General features: G+C 40.7%; 1 protein-coding gene across 4 annotated transcripts in view; it reads right to left on the bottom strand.

Moving 5' to 3' along the window:
- SPATA13 (spermatogenesis associated 13) overlaps positions 1–26,780 on the bottom strand; it is a 98,969-nt gene that overhangs the window by 45,846 nt on the left and 26,343 nt on the right. For 2 of the 4 annotated variants that reach the window (XM_020811067.3, XM_072993716.2), the window contains exon 2: positions 6,956–8,749. The exons of 1 other annotated variant lie outside the window; for it this stretch is intronic. In XM_020811067.3, coding sequence (XP_020666726.3) covers positions 6,956–8,587 — 1,632 coding nt within the window. In that variant the 5' untranslated portion in view covers positions 8,588–8,749. Of the gene's footprint in view, positions 1–6,955; positions 8,750–11,257; positions 11,388–26,780 lie in introns of those variants that run through there. One more of the 4 variants, XM_072993714.2, reaches the window with a different exon arrangement.

The raw sequence follows: 26,780 nt of genomic DNA, 5'->3' as shown, positions 1-26,780 counted from the left end.
GTTGAATATAAAGGGACTGATTATGTGTCTACTGCCTTTATGTCTGTAAGATTTAAGAATCAATCCTGACAATTCAGCAATGTCAGGGAATAAACAATATAAGGGAAACCAAACCAGAAGAGAGAATTCTTGAACTTGTTACAGGAGAACAAGCGCCTAGAAAATAGACCAACGGACTTTCTAATGCTTCAGAAACCAAAAGATACATTGGGATTCCAATATGTATTTCTTAAATTCCTTAAGTAAAGCAGGAGGATTCTTGTATCCACAAGTTCTATTTTTTAAAAGTATATGCCCTACTTTTAAGATATTCAGTTAGAAATATATTGTAGAAAGTAAATTAACACTGTTTGTCACATGATTTTGGTTTTTAAAAAAATAGAATCATATTCCTAATGGTGGTTTGATTAATAAGAGTGTTCAAAAGCAAGAAACTAGTCTAACTATGGTATGCAGTAGTTCCTGTAATTTTCATGTTGGCATTATAGGCTATAGCCTGCATCCTCTGCAGATGGGGAAGATTCAAGGCCGTCATTCAAAAGGAACTAGCAGAGCTGCCATCCTCCACTTGGACCGTTCCATGTTTAATACACAGTTGAAATCCACGCTCCATAAGTCTTCACTTTCAGAAACAAGTGAATTATTAGCCCAACATCGGGGTAATGATCAGACAGCCACTCTTCAGCAGAAGAGAAAGCGACACTGGTTTCTTCCAGGATAATTCTTCACACTTTATTCCACTTCTTCAGGCTTTATCATTGCAAATATCAAGACAGAACTGAGCAGTGTACCAATCACGCTTTTTTAAAAGAGCAGAAATATCCAGATAAGGCAGCCACACCCCATGAACCGATAACCATATCTACTTCATGTTGTGAAATTTAAAGTATGGGTAACTACCTATCATCAATCTAGAAGTTAGCCACAGTGAACTTCTTCACACAACCCACAATCCTGACATCATGAAACTTTATATATAATCTAGTGAAATAAGCAATGTGAACTGGAATTTGAATTTACATAAAAACAAGTCAACAAGCACAGCAATCCGTAGCAAAATTACCTCCTCTTCAGCTCTGGATCAAGCTGGCATAATACCAGAATCAGAGTTCAAGAAAAGCAGAAGTAACACTGATAAGACAGAAAACACTGAAACAGAAGTACCATACTTCAAAGTGTCACAGAGGAGTTCTAAATGCATGCTCATATTTCTCCTTCTGAAATTAACAAGGTTAAAATGCTGAGTTTTCCACAGATTTATACCTAGTAGTCTTTCCACCTGGGAAAGAAATTAAAGATGAAGAGTTACTATCTGAGCGGTTCCAGCAAGGCGTCTTCTATGCTAGTGTGCACTTTATGGAAAAACCTCCCTCAAGAGACAGCCTACTGTATAAGTACTTCTCACTACATAATTCTCTAGACTGGGATTCCATGCTCCTATTAATCTAGCTGTCAGTTTTGCAAGCTCCTCTAGTTTATTTCCACACAGTGTGGGGAGTGGGAGGTGGACCAATTAACAACAGATTCCAGCTACAAAGGCTTTTCCTGCTGTTATTACAAGCATGTTGAAACCATTAGCTGCTTCCTATTACTTTACTGGGAGAAAGGGCTGCATTAAAAATGATAATAAATAAATAAGATTTAAGGGTTATCACTGACAGTTTATTTATGGGTGTTGCATTATTCTGCTGTGTTTTGTATTCAGTTTTCATGCTTCTACCTTTGTATTTCTAGTATGCTGTATGAATCTTTAAAATTCTGTTGTCTCATCATACTCATCTTGAAATTATGCTCCTTTGAACATGGCTTGCCATAGAAAAGCAGCAAAGAATCTTTTAAAATGGAGATTGGCTCCTGAGATTGCATCTTATCTCATTTAAGCGTGTGCAAAGGGCTAGCTTTGTTCTCAACTTCTCGCTTCCCCTCAGCTATTATCAACAGTTCATCTATAGCTGACATTATTGCTATTAGAAAAAAAGTGGAATATTTGGCTATTCATACACAAAAGCAGAGATGGGAAATACTATTTTCCTGTGGACTATATCTCCCAGACTCCTTTAGCCTGCATGCCATTGGTATTCTAATGAAGGTTATTTCAATATAAGTGTGTAGAGGGGTAGAGTTTGCAATCCCTTACATTGGGAAGGAGACTGGTTGCTCTCCAGATGTTCTTGGATCCAGCTTCCATAATCACTCAACATTATCCACAATGACTAGGTCTGATGGGAGCTGGAATCTAAGACTCTTGGAGGAAACACACTGTAAACGTCTGTGCATATTGCTTAAAATTTGAAACATGATTTTCTCTCTTCCATTCTTTTGCTCCAAAACAGCCACAGCATTATTACTTTCAGGTAGCTCAACATACATATTCTCATTATTATACGTTACTGTCACCATCAACCTAACTTATATACCGTGTTTGCCCGAAAATAAGACAGGGCCTTATATTAATTTTTGCTCCAAAAACACATTAGGGCTTATTTTCAGGAGATTTTTTTTCATGTACAACAATCTACATTTATTCAAATATAGCCATGTCATCTTCTTCTGGTTGCTGCACAATGGTAGAGAGTGGGGTTTCATTTAACTGAGGCTTATTTTGGGGGTAGGGCTTATATTACAAGCATCCTGAAAAATCATACTAGGGCTTATTTTCAGGTTAGGTCTTATTTTCAGGGAAACAGGTTAGCAGCATCAATAATTTACACAGTGCTATTCAAAGCAACAGAAGCAAAAGAGATCACTGTCCAAAGATCTTAAGCTGCAGTTCTTTTTTAGTTTGAGTTTCTCAAATGTTACTATTTTTTTAAAAAAAGAATAATCTAGATCTGTAACAATTCATAAATGCATAAGTATTGCACATTACTTATAAAATGTGTGTCTACTTCAGAAATTTGTTCAGATCCTTTGATAATACGTCTATTTATTTAACAAGGTGATGTTCCAGACCCAATTAAACAAATCATTTGCAGGAGGAGGCTCTTCCCCCCCCCTTCCATTTTGTTATTATTTAGCAGCAACAAGTGGACTGGAGATCAATTGAGTAGGCTGATTCTTTCATACATCATTTTATGTAACCCAATGAATGACCTTAGCATTTAATGATTTACTGTGTTTCCCCAAAAATAAGACAAGGTCTTATATTAATTTTTGCTCCAAAGACCACACTAGAGCTTATTTTCAGGGGATGCTTTATTTTTTTTCATGTACAATCTACGTTTATTCAAATACAGTCATGTCATCTTCTGGTTGCTGCACAATGGTGGAGGGTGGGCTTTCACTTAACTAGGGCTTATTTTTGGGGTAGGTCTTATATTATGAGCATCCTGAAAAATCATACTAGGGCTTATTTTCAGGTTAGGTCTTATTTTCAGGGAAACAAGGTATTTTTACACTCTGCTTATTTATACTCTAAATTTTGTCAGCAGGGACAAAACAATTAAACATTTTCTTTCTCTAAACCAAGCTTCAGTATTTGCCTCATAAGACGTTGGCTGAAACCCTGTTGTGTAGCTCTGCATGCGGAATATGAAGTGCACAGTGTTGAGGGAAAGCATGGTGGGGTAGGCAGTTCCACATGCATGCCACACAACGGGAAAAGAAGCAGCTGCACAAAACTGTTTGTCTGTGCCTAACACATGGCACAGTTCCCTTGGTGTAACTTTTTAAAGCCATAATTTGCAGAATTTCAGTCAATTATGTGACTACTGTGCAACTAACATGGCACGCCTGGTGGAATTTTAAAAGATTTAAATAATAACATCAATGATAATATTGAAGCAGAAGCACTATATTTAATATTTCAAGCTGCTCTGGAAACTTGTGGGAATTTCAGAATCTGTATTCAATTTCAATAAAAGGTCAGACTGCTAATAAAAATGAAGAAGATATTGGTATATCTAGGAGAATCGACAATAAGTTAAAAAAAATAGGATATGGCTTTATAAAATTCTAAGCCAAGGCTTTAACCTGTTTCACCTGTATGGCAACTCTCGATGTATCACATCTGTAAGTGCATCACACCACTAGATGGCAGCTGAAGAGCACAAATGAAGTACAGCATCCCAGCAAACTACTGCCAGTGAGCCAGCCAGCCAGCTTATTCACAAAATATGTATATAATTGGATAAATCCAATGTGCTTTCATTTTCTATGTGCTCTGAGGCTTGGATTTACATGTTCTTTGAGTATAGGAACCACATTATGACTGCACTGCCTCAAAGTCAGCACCTTAAATATTCTGTATTTTCATACAGATAAATTGAATACATGGTGATGCCTTACAGACACACCAGACTGCATTCCTGCCTGCTTGGAAGATAAGACTTGGCAGCTGCTACGTATGTTTTTAGCTGAAAATGCTTAGACCAGATTCTGGGTCCTTCTTAATACAAAAGCCTACAAAAGCTCGTGTTCTAATGCAGTGGTTCTTAACCTTTGTTACTCAGGTGTTTTTGAACTGCAACTCCCAGAAACCCCAGCCAGCAGAGCTGATGGTGAAGGCTTCTGGGAGTTGCAGTCCAAAAACATCTGAGTAACAAAGGTTAAGAACCAGTCTTCTAATGTATGTTAATCTTTAAGGTGTTGCATGACTCTACATTCTGCTATAGTGCTACACTCAAGGGATGATAAATATTCAAACTGTACAAGCCAATGCAGTTTTAAATTTTATAATTTAGTACCCCAAATCATTCTCCAGTCCCAACATTCATCCATGCTTCCACATGGCAGAGCACTTTGCATATGTCAATAGAAATTTTGTACTTTTATTCCAAGCTGCCTGATATCATGTGATTCAGGGGTAATGCTGGATACAGATTCTCTCCTAATGCTGCTGCAATATAAACTATTAAAAAGTCATTCAAACAGAACATTGATGCCTATTTAACCACAGCTAAGCATCAGAAAACACACCAGACATCTCTGGTGAGGCAAAACACTGGCCACAAAAATAGTTGGAAAAATGTGACTTGTGTAGTTCAAGAACTAAAAAAATAAAGCCAGACAAAGTAACTTACAAATGAAAGCTTCATGACATGAATTACAAACTTTTCGGTCTTTTAAGTAACACTTTCAGAATACAAGAAGATTTTTATCTTTTGGTTGTTGTGGGTTTTTTGGGCTCTTTGGCCGTATTCTGTCCTCTGAAGATGCCGGCCACAGAGACTGGCGAAACGTTAGGAAGAACAACCTTCAGAACATGGCCAAAGAGCCAGAAAAAAAACCACAACAACCATTAGATCCTGGCCGTGAAAGCCTTCGCAAACACATTATCTTTTCTTAATCCACAGTGTTTTTGCAATACTTTTGCAATAGCTCCAAATATTCACACCAAGCACTTTGAAGAAGGTATTTTAGAGATGTTGCAAGCAGGTTCACCACAGAACCTCAGAAATGTAGTACAGTTACATGAGTACAAGGGAAAGAACAAGAAAGGGGGGAGGGGGAGAGGGGGAGGGAGGGAGGGAGGGAGAGGGAGAGAGAGAGAGAAATTTCCCTCATTTTGCTCAGAGGGCAATCTTCTTGCAATGAAGCAACAATTTAACTGCCAGTATGTGTTGAAACTTGAGAAAAAGGAAGCAAAATGAAAAGAACAGATCTGGATCCAGCTGAAAACTGCAGAGATGGGTAAAACCAGTTACTCTGTCTACTCTTCCACAAACTCCCTGTGTCACATTTTGCTAAGGATATAGTACTTCCATGAGTCAGTATGTCCCAAAGAATCCTGTATGTATTCTATACCAAAAGGCATCATTGTAAAAGCTGTACCAAAAGGAGGAAACAATGGGGATCAAATACACACCAATCTAATTTCTTGATAGTTTTTTTCCCCAAATGCAATTTTTAGAGTATATCCAAACTTTATAGGAATTGTAGATAGTGTCAAAGAGCACAGAGGAACGAGTGTGAGATAAAGGCAAGTAAATGATGATTGCTGGAGAAGGTAAATGGAACTATGTGCTGTTTCAGAGTGGTTAAATCCTCTCTTGGTCAAGATCAGACCATTTCTAGTGCTGAACTTTGGCTGGTTTTTAAACTTTCACTAGGCAAACATTCAAGCTTTTTGCTCCAACTACACAGGTTAGGAACTTGCATTTTCAAAAATTACAAATAAAAATGATTTGTGCTATTTTAGATATGAAGTTCTGTACATGCTGAAACACCATGAAAATAGCTACTGCAACACTTTCAATAATAAGTACTATACACACTAGGGTTGCTCAGAGAATAAACAACAATAAGGAAAGTGTATGAATTAGCTGGTGAGAGATAAAAAATATGGGGTTATTATAATGTCTGGAATCACATTACATCTCCAACTGTAATTTTATAAACAGAGCAACAGGCAACAGTGGATTCCCTTTGAATGAAGTTTTTCTGTATTACAGTAATTAAGTAACACACACTTCCATTCACGGGCAATAAAGCAATAACAATTTATTAAGATTTGGTCACCTGTTATTATGCAGCTTTATGTACAAGCTTAACATTTGGCTGGATGACAGCACAATCTCTTACCAGTTCATTACCACCACAACATAAGTTTGCACTAAATGCTCCTTTCCAAGAACCCTCCTAGCTGGATCCTGCTCAGTCTTGGTCCTCCGATCACAAGGCAGTAAGTAGGCTTGCAAAGTGCAATAAAGTTGCCTTTGAAAACATGGGCAAGCAATCTCTGTTCCCGTGCTTGCTTTATTTATGTGCACAGAAAGACAGAGCAGCTTCGAATCACCTTCCAAACAGAATAATTTAGGCTGAAACCCCTGCATGCTTGCTAGATGAGCAAACATAAACAGTGGAGCATTGCAAGAGGGTAAAACAGATGTGTGCGCACATGCACTTTGGATGAGCTATCTGAAACTAGATTTCAATAGTTCTTAATGCTTAATTCACTAGGAAGTAGGGTATTACTGTTTGTCTTAAAGGGGTTAGGGGTTGCTCTGCCTCTTACCTCTTCTTTCTTCTCATCAGCACTTGGAACCAAATTGAGACTCAGCTGAGAGTGGCTGCTAATACCACTGTCTTCATTCATATCATCATAGTACACAGCCTGCACAGAGTCATGGAAGCAAACAGGGCTCTTCTCTAGCTTGGCAGAAGACCCCTCCCCCCTTTCTTCACTTTCCATTGAGCTGAGCGACAAGGTGCTGTGATGGTCAGGACAATGGAGATCCATATTGCACTTCAGGTTTTCAGCATTAGGGCTCTGAGGCTTGGGGACCACAGGTTTAACAGGGACAATAGAATGTTCAGTGCTGCAAGCAGACTGACTGGAACTTTGGGGCCCACCAGAGTCTTCATAAAAAACTTCATTAGGAACCATTCCAGCATCCTTGAGTGGAGGAGATAAACAAACAGAGTCTGAGAGATCACCAGATGATATCCTTTGGCTGCTATCCTCAAGTGTTAACACAGTAATAATCCCAAGATTGTCATCTTCAGAACTCTGGGTGCTAGATTTGGAAGGGGCTGAATCTGCATTACATCTGGGAGGTGGACACTTCCGCCTGTCACTTTCAGTGCTGCTAGAAACCCGCCGTGAATAATCATCATGTAACCGACTGTTTGGTCTTGTTCTCTGGTTTTGTTCGCCGGAAGATGGAATTTCACTGTTAGGACTGTCTTTCTTCATTGTAACATCAGTGACATTGCTGACAAGTTTCAAAACTCTGTCAAAATCTTTTGCTCTAATTGGACTTTTCCAGCGTTTTGATCTCCGATCTGAGTTCCTATTGGTTTTGTCTGAGTCAGCTGAAGAAGTGCTTACTGTCCTCAGTGGAATTTGCTTCTCATTTACCACCTCAGTGAGGTTTGAGGCTGACTTCCTTTTGAATGAACTCTTCTTCAAAAAGTTCAAGTTATCTGTGCTCTTGCTCCTCCTGTAGATGACTTTGCTGCTTTCGGAATCTTTCACTACTATTTCGCAAATCTGTGGTTCCTGGGCAACAGGAGATACTGTCCTAGCACTGTCCTGAATTTTATCAGTGTCTACTAAATTTATACGACCAATCCCATAGGCACGCCTGATGCTGCGTGATCGACGCGTGTTTCTCAGGAAGGAATCGTCGCTTTCCTCTCCATCAGAATTATCAGAAACCAAAGTATTATCTGTTGTGCCCTGAAAGTCATGCAGGGGCCCTGAATAAGAATACCGGTTTGTCTGAACTCTCACCACAGTACTATTTGGGACATGCTTTCGGATACTTTTCTCCGGCATGCTGTCATTTAAGTTGTCCAAGTCCTCCTTTCCTGGAATTCCTTGAAGAACTGAAGATTTTAATTTCTTGAAAGAGCCCATTTTTCTAATGGAAGACAAAGCATTCCAGGTTGAGGAGTTTCCCATTACTATTAGAGAATGAGGTCTTTCCACATTAGAGACACATCTTTTCCGAGGAGTGGAGAAAAAGCGCATGATTTTGGAAGGGCTGGCTTTATCTTCCTGGCTTTCATTTTCACAGCTACTGCTCATGTCACATCCACCACTGTGACATAAAGAAGTAGCATTGTTTCTGGATTCTTTATTATCCATTAATATGCAGGTAACAGACGTGCCATTTCCACAACCATTCTGATGTGTTGTCATGTTTTCAGTGCATCCAGGAGGATATGGGGAGCTGTAGCTCACATCCACAGTCTTCTCCTCTTCATCCTCTCCAAACTGAAGTCCTTCTTCATTTGAGCATCTTTGTGGGTTATTGTGTTCACATCTGTTGTGTGAATTTAGCTCTCCAGTAGTCTGCACTGCCTGCACCAAGAAAACAAAGCTGTCATTTAGCATTCTTCTCCACAGAAAAGAGGAATTATCCATACATAATACAAGGAACTCTTAAATAAAGGTCTTTCATGGAGCTGAGACTTTGAGGAGGAAATCAAGATTAACTTAACTATTGATAGAGAAATTAATTATGAATTTGCTTTTCTGAATAAGACACCAATATTAACAGAATCTAAAGGGCAGAAGGAGAGGTCATCAAGTGAATACATTTCCCCCTTCAATAATGCTGGGGTTAGAGATGCTGCCCCCCATGTTGTTCAACACCCCTGTATAACTCTTATGTCCCACCCAAAACATAACTACAAAGCGTAAACAGTTGGTTTACACACACACATACACAGAACAGTTATCACTATTAGGGTTCTCTTATGTAGAGCACTGACAGTCCTTTCCATACAGTACATGTGTAATGAAACGTAAAGGGCCTTATGACCCCCTGATCTAGAGACTGAATTACAGATTTTGTGTTTGGGAGCAAGTAGACCACTTTGACACCTTACGTGTTCAACTCATGGGGTTCTGGATGGCTAGGGGAACAGTATTTATTGAATATATATAATTTATTTATTTATTTAAAAATCTGTGTACTGCATAACCAAAACCCATGCAATTCAAAGGAGAAGTGTATTTTCATTGATCATTATGTACTTGAAACCCCTATCAGATTTCCTTAATGATTGCATATCAATGTATCAACATTTTGCAACTGTCTTCTTTGATATATATGAGACTTACAGTATATTTATAGTACCTGGTTTTGGTCCATATATCTCCTTGCTGCATTCCCCCCTCCCCATCTCTTTATAGCAGCTGAAATTTTTGTACTGTCCATTCTGACAGCATAAATCAGACATAGCCACTGACCAAATATTGGTGACGGGCTGTTTTATCAAATGATCACTGAATACATAGTATGGGTAGGAGGCAGGCAACTTCAGTTCAAACTCTACTAAGCATTGATTACCCTGGTTAGATCTATTGCTTCTCACTTGAAGGTATCACTTTGATCATGTGAACTTTCTGAGCTAAATTGTAAACAGGAAGTAACTAACCCCTTCCTTTAAAGTCACAGAAGTGAAGAAAGGACAGCATAAAGAAGAAAGAGAGCCATTCTAATTCAAAAGCTTTAATCTCTTATAAGCCACCCTGGGAAGTTCCTAAAGAGTGGGATCTAAATTCCTAAAATTAAAATAATAAATGAATGAATTCAACACATTCATCTTACAGCATCGTTCTTATGTTTTTAGAAAAAAGCCAAAAAAGAGAGACTAATCAGGTGTAAATTAATCTTCCTACAATGAACCTAAACAAGTATGAAATTAACTTTCTGCATGGGATAGTGGAAGCACATTCATTTTCAATCTTCTTTTGAATATTGTTTTAAAAGGAAAATACAGTGTATATGTAACATGTAATCCATGCTTCAGAGATCACCTAGAAACTCCTAAAACCCCTACTCTCAATTAATCACAGCCTTGATGAGTCAATTACCATTTTATATCTGGCTTTTATTATCTTTCATATAAAATTTTTGTTCATGGTGATAACAGAGGGTTCCCATGAGATATATAACATCTCTCGTAATTTCATCTCCCCAAACTATTCTAATCAAACATTCACAGTTTAACCCACCTGACTAGAAAAGAGGCAGTAATACAACTCCTAAGGAGGCCTGCTTAAATCTAACTATTTACAAGCAAATAATTTAAACAGATCTGCAACAGTATTTCAGACAGGCTTCAAGTTCCAGTATTCCTTCGTCAGCATTCCTGTACCTTTGCCTATATTTAAAAATAAAAAAGGTGAGGTGAGGTGAGGTGGAAAGATGGGGTTGGCCTGAATCAATGACCTTCACAACAAATTATGAGAACTCACTTTAAAACTAATCTTAAGTAAACATATCAGAGAATAACCCCACTGAACACAGCGTCAAACTTCAGAGGAAACATCTATAGAACTGTGTGGTAAGTCACACAGGGTCCGACAAAGTAAGATGTATTTGGGAGGGGGATATGAAGAGGAGACGACGTAAGATTCCGCCTCGCAAATTATAGGCAACAACTGTTGAATACCCACATCTCTATACAGAACACCACCACACTGCTAGGGGAGAGATTGCCGTGCCCCAGTGCATGGACAAAACAATGGTGACAAAAGGCTGTTCCTTCAATTTTGCTTTCCATGGACGGTTTTCTCAGTGGCCGGCGAAGGATGACGTATCCCCTCCCCGGGATTTCCCTGTCTCGTTTGCCTTTCAAACTTTCAATTCGCTTTAACTTTGCACGACCACTCTCTGTAGCAACAAAGGCACCTAGGTTCTTTTATTTTTAATCTCAGGAAATAAAAGAAAGCGCCCCCCCCCGCGGGATTAGCATGTGCTTGCTTAGTATAAAATAAACACACACACACACACACACAAAGGGAATCTTGCGATCGGCTTGTTTTTCCTCCCACCCACAAAAAACACGCAGCAGTTACCTGGAGAAGAAAGGCTGCGCGTCCTGGCCAGTGGGGCGCGTGTCAGAATCGGGCAAAAGGCACCCGTCCCGTCTGTCCTTCACCCCCCCCCCCACACACACACACACCGGCACACCAGGAAGAGGAGAAGTGGCCCCAGCGGCAGTTGCCCACTTGGCGACCGCTCCTGCTGCTGCTCCTCGGGCGGCGAGGAAGGTGGCCGCTTCCCCCCCCCTCCCGGGTACAGGAGGCTAATCTGCTTCCCCACATCACTATGGCAGCGACCGGAACAGAGGGAAGAGGAAACCCTATAGGCGCACCCGGGCGAGGAGGAGGAGGAGGAGGAGGAGGGAGGGAGGGAGAGAGCCTCCCAGGAGAGGCGGCTGAGGAAAGTTGGTGGCATTCAAAGGAGCGTCCCAGGGCTTGAGACAAAGGGGTGGCGAGGGCGGGCTGGCAAAAGAAGCGCCTTCAGAAACCATCGAGAGAGCAGGAGCCTCGCTGGGAGGCTCGGCAGGCAGTCGGGGGATGCCCGCGGGCCCGTGAGGGGTGTGGGGAGAAGAGACACCCCCCGCCCCGTCCCGCCCCTCCATATCTAGTCTTGCTCACCCCTTCCTCCCCCCCACCTTCGCCCCCAGGAGGGACGCCTTCCCTGTTCCCTCGGGCGAGGAAAGTGTCCCCCGCTCTCTGGCCTCTCCACCCGAGAGGGACCCAGGATCTGGGAAACAACGACACGCGCTGACCCAGGTCGCGACGAGTGGGGTGGAGAGAGCGGGCACCGCGGGATAAAGATCACCAGGCAGGCCCTCGCTTCACAGGATGATGGGCAACGACGAAGGCGTCGCTTTCGCTCCTTGCTTTCCGACGCTGCTAGGGAACAAAAGGAGGCTGCTGGGGGCTCCGCTCGGGTTTCATCATCCTTTGAACAGCCGGCCACAACCGCCGGGCCTGGCCAGGATACAAAGGCTGGCGGTCTTTCCCGGGGCGGTGGGGGCGGCTGGGCGAACGTGGTCCTTCCAAGCCACTCTCCCGCACCTTTGGTGAGACCGCATGAGATATTTTATTTAAAAACAATTTCCGTGTCATCAGAAGTTTTTCTTGTTAACGCCAAAGCGTTGACTCCAAAGTATTCGCCTTATTCCGCAGCGTCCACATTTCCCCCCAGCAAAAAACAGATTATTTTTTTAAGTGCTGAGGATGCAACTTCCCCTTACCTAGAAGCAGAGTTTTGAGGGCTCCCTTATGGACTGAGGGGAGAATGCATCCACCAGTACAGTATTGCCATTGGCCATGATGACTGAAGAAGACTAGGAGTTCCAGTTGAAAAAGTAACTCTTCCAAAGTCTGCCTTGGAGTAAACCTCAATGAAGTCAAAGAGACTTACATCCTGAGTAAGCATATATGGGACTGTTGCACTGGACAATAGTAATTACTCTTTAAAATCCATGGCCCACACCCATTTAAATCACTGGCACTTTAAGAAATGGAAAGATGGAGTAGGAAAAGAGAGATTAGACAGGAAAGGAAGAAACTGTTGACACTTCACTAAATCATGGGTTAACATTCGGGCACAGGTTGCAAGACCACACATTCCTCCCACTTCCATTTTGTACTGTGCACTTTTATTGGGCACTGTAATTATGTTGGTGGTGGTGATTATTACTGTTAGGATTAGCCAACATTCACGCTTAACTCAGATTTTTTTTTAAAAAGGGTTCAGGTCTTAGTTGTGGGAACCCTAGCCTAACCATACTTAACTTAGCTAATATAATTGCATCATAGTTGATGCCTTGTCCAGGAAGAGGGAATATGTGATTCCTCCAGAAAGTTGCCAGTGGTTTAAGCTCAATCAGACGGTCATTTTAGCAAAAGGCCTAAGTAACAGAAATACAAGAAACTGAACAGTGTATTTTTATAGGTAGCTGTACAAATCTGTATAATACTTTGTTATTTGCAAGGTATTAAGCTGTCCCCAGCTGAATAATAACGTCTGCAATTCAGGCAGTAGCTCATTAATGAAGTGTGGGAGAATCAAACGTAGATATGAACATTAAAAGCTTGGAGAACAAATTCCAAGTGAGGAAGAAAAGAGCTATTAGCAACTCCTTGATGATGACAGTTTCAGGTATTTATAGCAACAAAATGGAAAGTATGTTTTAGAATTTTAAATCTCTGATTTAAAGATTTAAAGTTCATGTGACAAGTTATGAAGAGGATTACAAGCTGGAGTAGTGTGTGAAAAGATTTCACAAATACAGTATTACAGGAAAGCGGTTACACTGAAGATGTGTGAGGTTCTGTTTAAAGAAGCAAAGTTTTGCTCCTGTTTCATCAACTCCACATTTGGTTATACTCTTGAACAATTTAACTGTTTCTTAAGCCAAGTTTTGAACTAGTTTTCTGTCTCTGGGGATCTGTGAAATAGGGCAGAAAGTGACAACTCCCATGTCAATATCAAACCATGGGTACCAAAGCTAATGAATAGATACATTGCTTCCTCTGTTCAAAGCAAACTAATTTAAGACATTAAATGCTCCTCAAGCTCCAGTGGTTTGCAGAAGGACAGGTCTGAAGCAGAAAACCTCTACTCAGCAGAAAAACTTCTAAAATAATCCAGGGTTTGCCATCAGTACTTGGTTTTAGACCAACGCTGAAGAATGATGGGGCTTATCATTCAACACTCTTAAAACAGGTAATGAAAGAACACATTTTTATCTTTAAGGTGAATGGAATAAAAACAGTCTGAGCTGGCCAGATTCTTTTGAAGCTGATCTGCAACGAAGTAGAGTTATGCCTTCCTCACTAGTGGATTACTTGCAAGGAAGCCACCTAGCCTGCTGTGAAGATCAACAACTTGGTGCCCTTTCTATACATTAAAGTGAAAGGCTTGGGTGAGGGGGGAAATTAAAGTGCCTGGATAAGGAAGAGTGTGGCACTAGCAAAAGATTGTGTGTGCGTGTTGCCAAGTAAATTCTGAGGGTATAACAAAGTTCAGGTGGAGTAATGGGAATGAAAAAAGGGAGGAAAGAAATGATGGAAATAATGCTAGAAAAGAAAGCAAAGAGAGAAGCCTGGATGATAAATTAGATGAAAGTGGCAGAGAAAGTAGACAAGATGAAAGTGACCCTAGATTGTGAAGAGTATAGAGATGTGATGATAAAAGAAGGAAACAAAGTTTTCTTGGTGCAGAGATCTGTTTTCTGTATTCTCTGTAATGTAAAATAAAATGTTACAAAAAAGAAACAAGACAATGGAATGTTTTACAGTGCAGACCTAATTACTCTACGTTCAAAGTCTAAACTAGAGCTTTTCACCTATCATTTATTCTTCATACATTTGCCCTGTAAAAGCATACAGGACAGCTTACGGGAATGGGACAACATATTCTGTATGTCTCATTGATTTAATCTTCGTTCTATATCAAATTTGCCTCACTGGTCTAATGACTGGTCTTGGTTGTTTATAAAACAAGTAAACAGGACAATTAAATATATACTGTATTGTTTAGGTAATAGCAAACTAAAACATCATTAAAGACCCTTTCTAAAAAGTACCTGCCAGAATAAAAACATTTTCTAGAAAATGAAACTCTTTCAACCTTTCTATTTAAAGGATGATGGAGGTGGGTTTGGATGGAGAAACTTTCCATGATCTGGCCATGGTGACACAAGCCCTCGTTACGTCTTGGCTGTAACACACTCTATATGGGGCTGCCTTTGGAAAGGGTTCCAAAACTTCCAATAGGTCAGAAATGCTGCAGCCAGATTGCTAACTGAGGCTGATTACAGGGAGCATATAACTCCCCAGTTACAGCAGCTCCACTGGCTGTGGATCCATTTCCAGGCACAATTCAAAGTGTTGGTTTTAACCTATAAAGCCCTAAATGGCATGGGTCCAAGCTATCTCAAAGACTGCATCTCCCTCTTTAAGCCTGTCTGGGCATTAAGATCATCAGGGAAGGGCCTTTTTCTCCATCCCACCATACTCACAGGGGTGCTTGGTGGGGACATGGGAGAGCCCCTTCTCTGTCGCTGTTCCCGGACTGGACATCCCTCCCTCATTGCTGTCTTTCGACAATCAGGCAAAGACCTTCGTCTTCAGCCAGGCTTTTTCCTCAGCGACTGAGACTTTGCATGAAAGAGGGTTTTTAATGGATTTATGTGCTCTGTTACTTTTAAATATGTTTTTAGTACTGATTTTATTTATCATTTTTAATAAACTACTTGTTTAATTCCTTTAAAGATATTTATATACTGTTTTTAGCTTTTAAATATCTTTCAGTTGTTGTAATTGTTACTCCTTGGTGGAGTAAAATATTTTAAATAAATAACTAAATATTCTGTAATTCAGATGCCATTATTTTAAATATCCTTTCTCTCATCTTTGATAACTTCACTTCTTTTGGTGAATAAATGGAAGGGGCCTCAGAAACCGAATGCTAGTATCAAGGCAGATAAAATGCAGGTGCAGTTTTGCTGATCACAGTTTTTATATGTGACTAAATTTCCATTTTGGCAGTTAAGATTCAGCTTTGGTGATTGTGCTGGCAATGGAATTCAAGGGCCAACTTGATAGATTTATGAATGAAATATAAAAGCCAGCATAAAATCTGAATATATAAAGATACATGACTTCATTTCATTCCCTGCCTCCAAATGAAGTCTTCCCTAAAGTGCTTTTTAAGCAAGGTGCTCCTTACAAGCTACACATTATTACCTTAAAAGAAAACAGAACTGCAGAACAAACCAATAGTGACAATAAATATAAAACGTACATTATATGTCAAAATCTAATATTCACAGATTGAGATGTTATATAGTTCTATTGATTTAACTAAGCTTCTTTTTAAAACAAAAGTATTTTAATTTTAAATTACCCCAGTTTGCAGCCCTTCAACCCAATGTTATGTGTTGGCAAGCTGGAAATGACTTAGAGCAATCCTAATAGGGCTTTCAAGGTGACTGAAATATTTAAGGAGTGGTCTTACCATTGTCACATACCCCCAGTGACTTTTCATGGCCAAACTTGTATTTGAACCCAGGTCTCCTGAGTCCTAGTCCACTGGTCCATCCACTGTAACATACTGTGTATGCACAACAGGATATCAGCAATAGGTTAGGATACCAGTGCAGTAGGAAACAGCAAAGGTCAGGCCCTGATAAAAACTGACACGGATTTGGACATAACAATCTACTGTAATTGATTATTGTGTGTACCACAAGATCTAGCACTCATTGTGAGTTGTGATGACTTTCCAACCTCAGGTAGAGTGGGAAGGGCAGGAAATCCCCACCGCTCAAAGTCTTCTTCAGCTTCCACCTTGCTGGAGCAAAGCAGCATTACAGGAGTAGCTCTAAGGAGCTCTGACAGCTACTCTGTTGTTGCACCCTTGTCCTCAAGCAGTAACAGTAGTTTACAGTTTAATTAACATTTGCTGATGTAAACGGAATTATTCAGATCTATTAGGCAGATTATTCTCAAATAAACCACCTCTATGAAGTTAAGTGGAAAAGAATTTGTCCCCAAGACTAAGGCTGAATAGTAAGCCTAAATAACTAAATGCACATCACAATTTTATCAGCCACTCTTCTATAAATTTGCTGAGAGAATATTACACACCACTTGGCACACAGTTGTAATTTAAGTTGGAGAACAAAAGCCGTGGGGAATGACGTAATCTGAGCAACAGGATCTCTGTGTACCAGGTTACCATTATACTCTGTTGGAGCTGTTCTTACCCACCCACCTACATCACTGCAGCTGTATGCAACATACTAATGGATTCGGCCTTTCAGTCTGGATGAAAGCTATTTATAGCCTCATTCAGTCTGCCTGTGACACTGCTATTGTGTTCCCATCCTTAAGAGGCATTATTCAGGCAGCATGACATGACAAGAGGCTTCATACTAGAGAAGAGAAGTTCCTCATAAAGGGAACACTGTGCCCAAACATAAAGAAAACTTCCTGTTTCCAATTAAGAATGCTGCAGCTTTAGATCCCTTCCCTGCATCTTATGACTTACAAGACAATCCCATGAATGTCTACAAAAAAAGTAAGTTCTACTGAGTTCAATAGGCTATAATCTCAGGTAAACTGGCATACAATCACAGTTATAATATATTTTTTAAAAAAACAGGAAGGTTAAACCATGCAGGTAAAAAAAGAAAAAGGTATTGATTAAAGTTACAATGTTTCTGCAGTTTTCATTTCATCAAGTGATTTTCTGAAACAGAACAATTATAGCTAACTGTTGGCAAAATCAAGGAAAGGAAAAGGGGGGACAGAGAGAGAGAGAGAAGCAAACTATAGTGGCACTTTAAAAACCAGTATACTTATTTCTGTGTGAGCTTTTGTGGATCAAATGCATATGGCAACCAGGTTTCCTGTTAAATAAAAGGCATATTTGTTCCTTTTGAGCTAGATGGACTTTTCCCGCTAATTCACTTCAAAGTATTTATTCTGGTTTATAATGTGTCCTCCCTTTGGGTCTGTAACAATATCGTGCAAAGGTTTCCATCCCAAATTGATACAAGTTAGTTTCCCACACAACTGTTCCATGGTACAATGCATGCAAATAATCATTTGCAGAACTCCCGTTTTTCAAAAAAGTCTAAGATCTCTCATCCAGCAAAGGAAAACAAACAAAACCCTTTGCCTGTCTTTTGACCAGCGCATGCTTAAATTGCAAATTATAAATTGTGAACAAAATGTGATTACTGAAGAAATTATTATATTCTTGTAAGATTACAGTAACAGAATCATTTGTGAAATGTACAACTAATCGTATATTTTAAAAAAACCAACAGATTTTGCAAGATCTTGGTTACCTTAGCTGCCTCTGCAGATATTACGTTGAAAGGAAGCACACTGTAGCTGCAATGTCTGCTTCCTCTGTATTGTTGCTATGTTCCCAGTCATTTAAATTGAGGCGCAACTACACAATGTAGTTAGGTTGCCATTAGAAGTGGAAATTTCTTTAAAAGTAAAAGTAGGGCTCTCTTAACAGTAAACAATTCCTAACATGAGTTTACTTCACTCTGAATGTTCCAGTTGTGTCTGTCATGATTTACCAGCAGACAATAAATACAGTGGACCCTTGACTTACAGACGGCTTGACTTACAGACTTTTTGAGTTACAGACTTCTCTGGCCGCAAAATTTAGGTTTGACTTGCAGACTGAGATTTGACTTACAGACCAGAAAAAAACCAAAATGGAACAAAAACGGCCTGTTGCAGGATTAATCGGTTTTCAATGCACTGTAGGTCAATGGAGACTTGACTTACAGACTTTTTGACTTGAGAACCGCCTTCCAATACGGATTAAGTTCTCAAGTCAAGACCCCACTGTATCTGTATTATTTGAAAGACTGATTGCTCTAACATGGAGGTTTCAAGGAATTATGTGCCTGCAAGGAAAACATTATAATACCAGAAAATATGTATTTCCCATGTAACCTAGCTCTAAGAAAAGTTTTTCAAATCAACTGGCAGGACAATTCTCTGTTACAGTGGTTTTCAAACTTTCTAGTTTTTACTACATTTGAAGACAGGAGGGCCTGGCGTGCTCTGTTCCATGGGTTCACGAAGAGTCGGACACAACTAAATGGCTAAACAACAACTACTACTACATTTGACTTTTTTTGTTAATATACCCCTGGATATCTATACTGGAAACTGTGCAGAGGATTCTGGAAGCTGATTTGGTGAGTAAATGCAGTTCATGCAAGCAAAGATCATGTCTATTTGGCTTCTCCATTACTCTGTGGAACCTGAGACTGCACCATCGAGTATGACCATAGAGGGTTTCCAGATGGAGGGCTCCTCACTCTAGCAATTAGAAGATCTATGCAGCTACTCCATTTTTTATCCTTAACAGATTTTCAAAAGGGGGGGGGAAGTAGTGGGAAAACAAAGGATGGTTGTGAGTTGATGTTGTCATCCAAAGCTTCCATCAAATTAAGTGAATAAGCTAGGGCAATAGCATGCTAAAAGCCTTGTCTGAAATTGCTCTCATCCTCTCCTACGGACCTGAACTTCAGGAAAAGATGGCCAACAGTGGGCAAGGTAGCTTTCAAAGACATTTGTCCACCATTACTTCCCACTGAAGCTTTCGAGGAATTGCAGAACTAGGAAAGCACACTCCTTCCCATGAGCTCTACAGTGCATAGTTCTGTTTCACCAGTGCCAACAGTATGCTTGGCATTAACTTAGGAGACAAGGAATTGCTAAGCTCCAACCCAAAGACTTGTCTCTTTATGGCTTCCCATTTTTAGGGAAAACGGGACCTCTGTAAGGGAGCTGAGAACAGACTGGACCATCAAAGTCTGTTCTCGTAACTTACCTAAGCAAATAGCTAATTTAGAGCTTTCCCAGTTGCTGCAGTATCCAGCCTTTCAGCCCTGTGCCATATTAACTCCCACCAGTGGTCCGAAGACAACAGACAGCACGCAGACTGAAAAGCATTCAAGTGTTTCTGTAGCACCAATAATTTGACATGGACAATATTCATAACATACACACAATAAGTGTATCAGTGCCAAAAGATGTGTTTTGCCTAGGACTGAGTGAGTAGGCTGCTTGGGCAAGGAGGGGTGCACATCACAACAGCAAGGTCACGCATATGTAGCTCCCTAGCCCAGGAAGACCATGGGAATGAAGAACCCATTGCCCTTTCCTCCCAGGTTAACCCCCCACAGAGAAGACATCTGCTAGGCAGTAGCGGAACAGAAACACAACTGACACAGGGACAACTTTTATTGAACAGTTTCAGAGATGAAATGAGTTCTCACAACATCACAATAACATGAAGCTGCCACTTGTTTGCTGTCATAGGTTTCCTGTGCTTCTTTGAGCAACATAACAAAACAGTACAGTAGCAAGTGCAGTTAAGCCCCATCTCACTGCATCCCCACGGTGGGTACCACTCCACTTGCTACATATCCATCTGCTGTGTTTGCCTGAAAAAAAAATCAGGGAGGTACCAGCCTCCAATGGCTCCCTCTAACAGATGCTTCTGTGGGCCTTGCCTCTGCAGACTTTGCCTACATGTATTATGCAGGGCATTGGTGGTGGTGGGGACCATCCTGTCCCCTGTAAATGTTCAATGACTACCTGGTTTCCTGTGGAAAGACAAGACAGACATGGGGGTAATAATGAATAACAAGTAGTGATTGCAACAGACAGGTCTTGTGAATGGATGGTCATTTGAGGCTGGCAAATGCAAGAAGAATGCAAATTGCTATCCTCTATATCCTTTTGTATGTTACATGCCATAGCCCTTTTGACTGTCTGATTACTAATGCATGCATCCATAAATAAATGTTTTAATAAACTTCTCAGTCTCCCTGGTATCAGCATTTAAAAAATGGTCTGTTGTGGGAGACATTGTAGTCATTAAGGCAATACTCACCAATCCAGTATAATGAGTTTCTTTGTTATTCTGCCTCTGTCAATTTGGGTTTTCACTTCTTCAAATATTGAGTGCACCCTGACTTCAATCCTGCAAGGAAGGATGAATCACAAGTGTTTGGCCACCAGTATCAATATGAAGAACAGAATGTTCAGTATTCAGCAACCATAATGACTGTATTCCTCCCTGCTTTGTCTTGTACATTTCTCTGTGCTGTGGCTAAGCTACCCATTATGCTGTCTTCACAGCGCATGTAACCCTTATAGCCCCTATGCCAGAGCCAAACCACACATTCACAGAAATGTGCTTTTTTGCTATTATATCATTTCCCCTCAAGCAATGGGATCTACTTTATGATGTGTGATTCCAGAACTGCACATGCAAAGGAAGTCACTGTTTACATGCTAAAGGTAATCGAGATGATATACAAGCTTCAATTGTACCTTTTTCACCTCTTGAGGAATCACTCCTAAAAACAAATTTCTTTGAGTATGCACTTTGGCCCTGAGAAGCAATGTGCTGGGTAAATGAGGGCTGTCAAACTAGTACATAGCTTCTCTACATTGCAGTGTAAAGGTAATAGGAGGAAACATTTTATAACTGTGAGAGTTGCAATGATCTACACACCTCAAAGTGCTGGGATGGGGGGTGAGCAGATATGATAGGCAAGACCCGTCAACTTACCTGTATGGGTTCCTTGTGCTTGCAGCCCTTGAAGTTCCTGGTGAGCATTCATATCTGGAATTCCTGCAAGGTTACTGATACGACAAGCATTATGTATCTGCGTTTCCATTTCTGTCATTGGATGAGCTGTTTATTCATCATGCAAGGAGTTACCTGTTTTGCAGGAGGCTCCTTTTCACCGTGATTTCCTGTCACCAAAAATCTCATTTATGCATTTTTATACTTACCGTTTCCATGGCAAAATTTCACATTTTACTTTTTACACAACAAGACCCATGGTTATTAATAAATGCATAATAAACAATATGTTCTGGATCATTATTTGATTATTTTTCTGTCTTCCCCCCCCCTCAAATGTTTGGCAGATATAAGGCCTCAGCAATGTAGTCAACAGGACTGCCATTCGGTTGCCCCTGTCTGAAGTCTCAGGGAATTGCTATGTTTCTCCTGGTTTCCAGGCAAGGAAGACAAATGTCAGGCTGAGCACTGCTGGAGGAGGATGAAGTTTTATTTTTATGTGAGAAGTATCTTTAAATCTGGGGCACCCATCCTCACTCCTTCTCATTAGGGCTCACTGGCTCAGCACCATCTTGTAACATAATGTGGACCCTTCCCTGTGACATCATAAGGCCTTAGTCCATAGTTTCACATTTTATCCCTGAATTTTCAGGAAACAGAGTGTTGCTGATTGGCAACTCTGTGTGCTTTGATACACCCTTTATAGTGCTTTGGGGTTTATATGCTGCCAGTTGTAACCTAGCCATTGTTAATTGTGGAGCGGAAAAGGTAGACAGACAGTTATCCAGGTATCTCCATTGACAGCATATTTATTTAAGCCACTTCTTTGGCTACTGGATTGTTACATTTTCATTAGAACAGAACTAGTCAAGCACAAGATCTGAACGAAGCACCAACTGTATTCTTCTTGATCCTGGCCCAATTTCTGGCCCATTTTTTTTCTCGTTTTACTGGCAACATCCTACTAGCATGGACCCTGTTTGTACAATTGTTATGCGATGCCACAACAACACCAAGATGAAGTTCTCTATGTCAACACAGTTTCTCCTTTCATTGGCACTGCAGAATTAAGCAGTGATCCGAACCCACTAAGCAGGAGTAAAGTCAAAGCCAAGCGCACACTGTCAGTTCTTTAGCACTGGAAAATATTTCATAATAACTCCCAATAACTCCTCCTTTACAAGAAAGACAAGCATGTTGTATTGGTTGCTTGTTTCCAACACTTTGTTGACATTCAGGTGCAATAGCCAGTCAGTGTGGTGTAGTGGTTAGACTGCTGGAACTGGGACTCAGGAGATCTGGGTCCAAATCACCTCTTGGCCATGAAACCCACTGGTTGACCTTTGGATAGTCACACATTCTCAAGCTGATCTACTTCACAAGGTTGTTGTGAGGATAAAGTGGGGAAGAAAGCTATGTACTCATTGGAGGAAAGGCAGCATATAAACAGCAAATAAACTAAATGTGGTTGATGTGGTTGTTGTAGATGCAAATGTTTGTTCACATCATGCCACAGAACTGTTTTGCCACGGCACCCTACACATGGGAACACACACAACTCAATATTTCTCTAAATTATCAATGGATGTCAACAATGATAATTTATAAACAAAGCCAGCATCCTAATTTGTGCCAGGACTTCAGTAGTAAAGACCTGTAAAAACAGCTGTCGGAAAGAAAGGAACATCCTATCATTTCATTCTGAACATCCCACTATTTCTCATAGGAGATGCGCACATACTGTGGTTGCCACATATGGGCCAAAGCAACAAGGAAGAGCTGCTCAGAAGCAGCTTTTGGCAGATGGTGCCTCTTGTCAGGTCTCAGTAACTTTTCATAGCACAGATGAGGGTTATATAAAAGTCTCTCATTATAAAACAGTGGGAAATCATCTTTTCAAAGAATATACAGAAGAACTGCTACTTTTTCACATGAAAAATGGAAAGTATCTAACAAACAGGAAAGGACTGGACCATTGTAACAGAGTCTGAAATGATTACTGCATGCCCATCCCAGTATCAAACCAAGAATATATGCTTAATGTGCCTGTGAGTCCTTCTGGCCCTCCTCTTGGGGGTCTGGCAGCTGAGTAACTCCCCCAGCAAAAATGCCATGGGTTCCTGGGTTGATCACTCATGGCACCTTTGTTAAAGGCATAGAGTCAGCCCCCACTACTCCTTCTCAGGGAGTTGAATTTTTGGCACTAATCACCTGTGTATAGTCAAACCAGCTGGGACAACAATTGATTTCATTGGAGTCCCTGAAGGTTCAGGTTTGCAGAGCAAGCAGGAAGTATATGTCTGAATCCAGGACATAGTCCTTTTGGACAGGGCTGGTAAAGATGGGTAATGGGAAGTAGGTTTCACAGTGATATTCCTCCTGGAGTGCCCTTTGCTGTGCCTATTGCTACTTCTATCTCCAGTACCAAAGGTGGGTTGGAGCAGGCCCTGTGGCTCTCATCAAGCAGCAAAGACACTAAGACTGGGGTGATGCTGGCTTAGCTGAGAGCTACATTGCCAGAGACTCATATCCATGATCCTTTCCACAGCTGAACGGGCTGGGTGGGAACAGGTGGCTCCTCTTGCCCTCTATCCTTGCTTGCACTTTTGCAAAAGGGGCAGAACATTTGTTCCCAGTGCTCAACCTGCCTCCTCCCATGTCTCGCCTTCATCTGACATGATTGACAATGACCCTGAGTTCTGCAACTCCCACCCTCTTGTTCCTGTCATTGCACTCTTCTCCAGCTGCCCCACATCAGGTGATGACTCTTCCCCCACCTTGGACAATGTATCTCTGCTAGCTAGGGGTCAAGGAGAGTCACTCTCTCCCAGGCATCCTTGGACTTGTGGAATGAGATCAGACAGTTTGCTGGGGGGCGCTTGAGGCAACTCCCTCACGGTGCCCCGAAGCCTTTCGGAATTTAGAGAATTATGTATTACAATAATCAGTCTGGCTTGTCAAATTAGTACTTCCAGCTCCTTACACTGCAACGTGACAGCTATATTAAACAGTTGCCATAGCACTGCATTCACAGTGTTTAATCTTTTACACTTCCAAATGCCACCAAGGAAGAATATTTTTAAGTCTTTGTAAGCCTATACTTTGGAAAGCAACCACACAGTATAATGGAAACTGCAGTATATGTATTCCAAAGGTCTGTTACCTAACTCAGCAGACACGGGAATGTTTTGCATATCTTCAAAGAGCTACCACAGGAAGACTTGCTTAGGGTTGTGTGGATGAAACCTAGAGACTGCATGCATAGATTTGAAAGTTCCCAGATGGAGGAGAAGTAGCAGCAGCAGTTCTACCTTGTTAGCTTCCATACTTATTTTGTGTTGAAATATAATCTGGCAACTCTAAAAAGTTTTTTAAAATTTACCTTTTTACAGTGTTCCTTGTATTTTAACTTGGCAACCCCCCCTTTGTGCAACCCTAATTAAACAAAGGGTAAGTAGAGCAAGATTAGTAATGCCACATAAGGTCAAATGAGGTCTAGCAGCATGCCACATGTTTTGTTTTACATTACGTTTCCAACTACTTTTGGTCAGGACAGGGAACTTTTTTTTCTTCCTGGTAGGGCTCTTGAGGCATTAAACAGCTCAGCCAGCATGAGAGTAGGAGGGATTCAACAGGTAAACCTTTTTCTCCTGCATATTCATGACACAAAAGCATCAGTGATTGCTTTTTGGCTTATATATTTTGAACAATAACAAGCCAAAAAGCAATCTCTGATGCTTTTGTGACACTGATGCCTAGCCAGAACTGTAAACCTCCACTAATAATGCAGGTTTTCATGGACAGCCTGGGGTGCTGAGTTAATCCAGGTGTCTCTCCCAGGCATCCTTGGGCTTGTGGAATGAGGTCAGACAGTTTGCTGGGGGCACTTGAGGCAACCCCCTCACAGTGCCCCAAAGCCTTTCAGAATTTAGAGCTAACCCCAGCTAGCCTTGTGTCTGTCTGGAGGTAAGGTTTGAGGCTTCAAAACTCCATAATGGTCTTCCAGCCATCAGTTTCCATACACATTTTCATTTTGATTTCTATATACTGGCATTCCTTGAGAAGAATGCTAAGACTTGTATGTTCTAAAAATTTAGATACTAAAATTAGTTAAGAGGGTATTGAGAAAGCAGCCTTTGTTATAATTAGGAAAATGATTAAAAGCTGTAAAGATTAGAAGCTGGATCAAGATTTAATCTTGCATAAAGTAGACCATTTGAAATCAATGGAACAGGTTAGTGTGGCGATCACCCACATCCCTCATGCTATTCATATTCATGAGCTAATTTGCATGAACCTATGAGAGGACTGGAGGGGCGGAGTCAGCAGCTACATGAGGCTTGGCGGGAGAAGATAGGGCTGGTTAGTCAGAGAGAGAGAGGGAACAGATACTGAGAGATATATTGCTGGTTAGGAAAATAGGTAGAGAAGGTGGTAATGATATAACAAGAGAAAAGTATGTACTGAGAACTGTTGATGTGTATCTGAAAAATTTCTGTTATTATTCACTTCAATAAATAAGTTCTGTTTCTGATCACAAATCAAGTGTTATTTTATTTATTTATTTTTATTTATTTGATTTGTATCCCGCCCATCTGGTAGGTCAGTACCACTCTGAGCGGCAAACGTCATTTATATACTGGTACTTTGACTTATGAACGTCTCCACTTGCGAACGATTCGAGTTACAAACGGCTCCATTCTCAAAAAGTTGCTTCGAACCCCCCCCCCCCAAAAAGTTTCCTGCCCTTTTTTAACCTAAGTTCATCTTAGGTCAAAAAAAGAAGAAAAAAATTCTCCCCCTAGTTGTAGAGTACAGATTAACCGGCTTTGCATTAGTTTCTATGGGAACTAATGCCTGTACCTACGAACAGCGCCTTGACATACGAATGAAAAACAGCAGGTACGGATTAAATGGTTTTCAATGCATTCCTATGGAAAAGTTTGGCTCGACTTATGAACTTTTCGACGTACGAACGCCGTTCCAATACGGATTAAGTTCGTAAGTCGCGGTACCACTTTATTGTGGATTGAAGTAATCAACTGGTGGCAGCGAGAAGAAAACGTGACGTGAGCCTTTGTGAGGGAAAAACAAGCAGGGGTCTCTAGAGCAAATGTCACAGTTAGTTATGACTAATTTAAGTTCCATTTGTTTCAGTGACTTGTATAAATAAGGCTCGATCCAACTACTGTTTTGGGAAGTCTTCTTTTAGGTAAACTCCCAAACTCTGGCTCCACAGCCAGATATCTAACACACTAAGCTATTCAGCCAAATATTCCCATTTTGCATCTCAGAAAAGGCCTGTGTGGCCTTTGAAAAGCTGTATAGTTCCAGGATGCTCCCAGGAAAAGAAAATGGTAAACCACTTCTGAGTATTCTCTCCACTGAAAACTCAGAAAAGCATTGCTAGAAGTCGGAATTGACTTGATGACACAC

This window comes from Pogona vitticeps, chromosome 3, assembly GCF_051106095.1.
Source record: "Pogona vitticeps strain Pit_001003342236 chromosome 3, PviZW2.1, whole genome shotgun sequence".
NCBI classification, from domain to species: domain Eukaryota; kingdom Metazoa; phylum Chordata; class Lepidosauria; order Squamata; family Agamidae; genus Pogona; species Pogona vitticeps.
The sequence above is the reverse complement of the archived record's forward strand: the minus strand, read 5'-3'. Positions and strand labels throughout refer to the sequence as shown.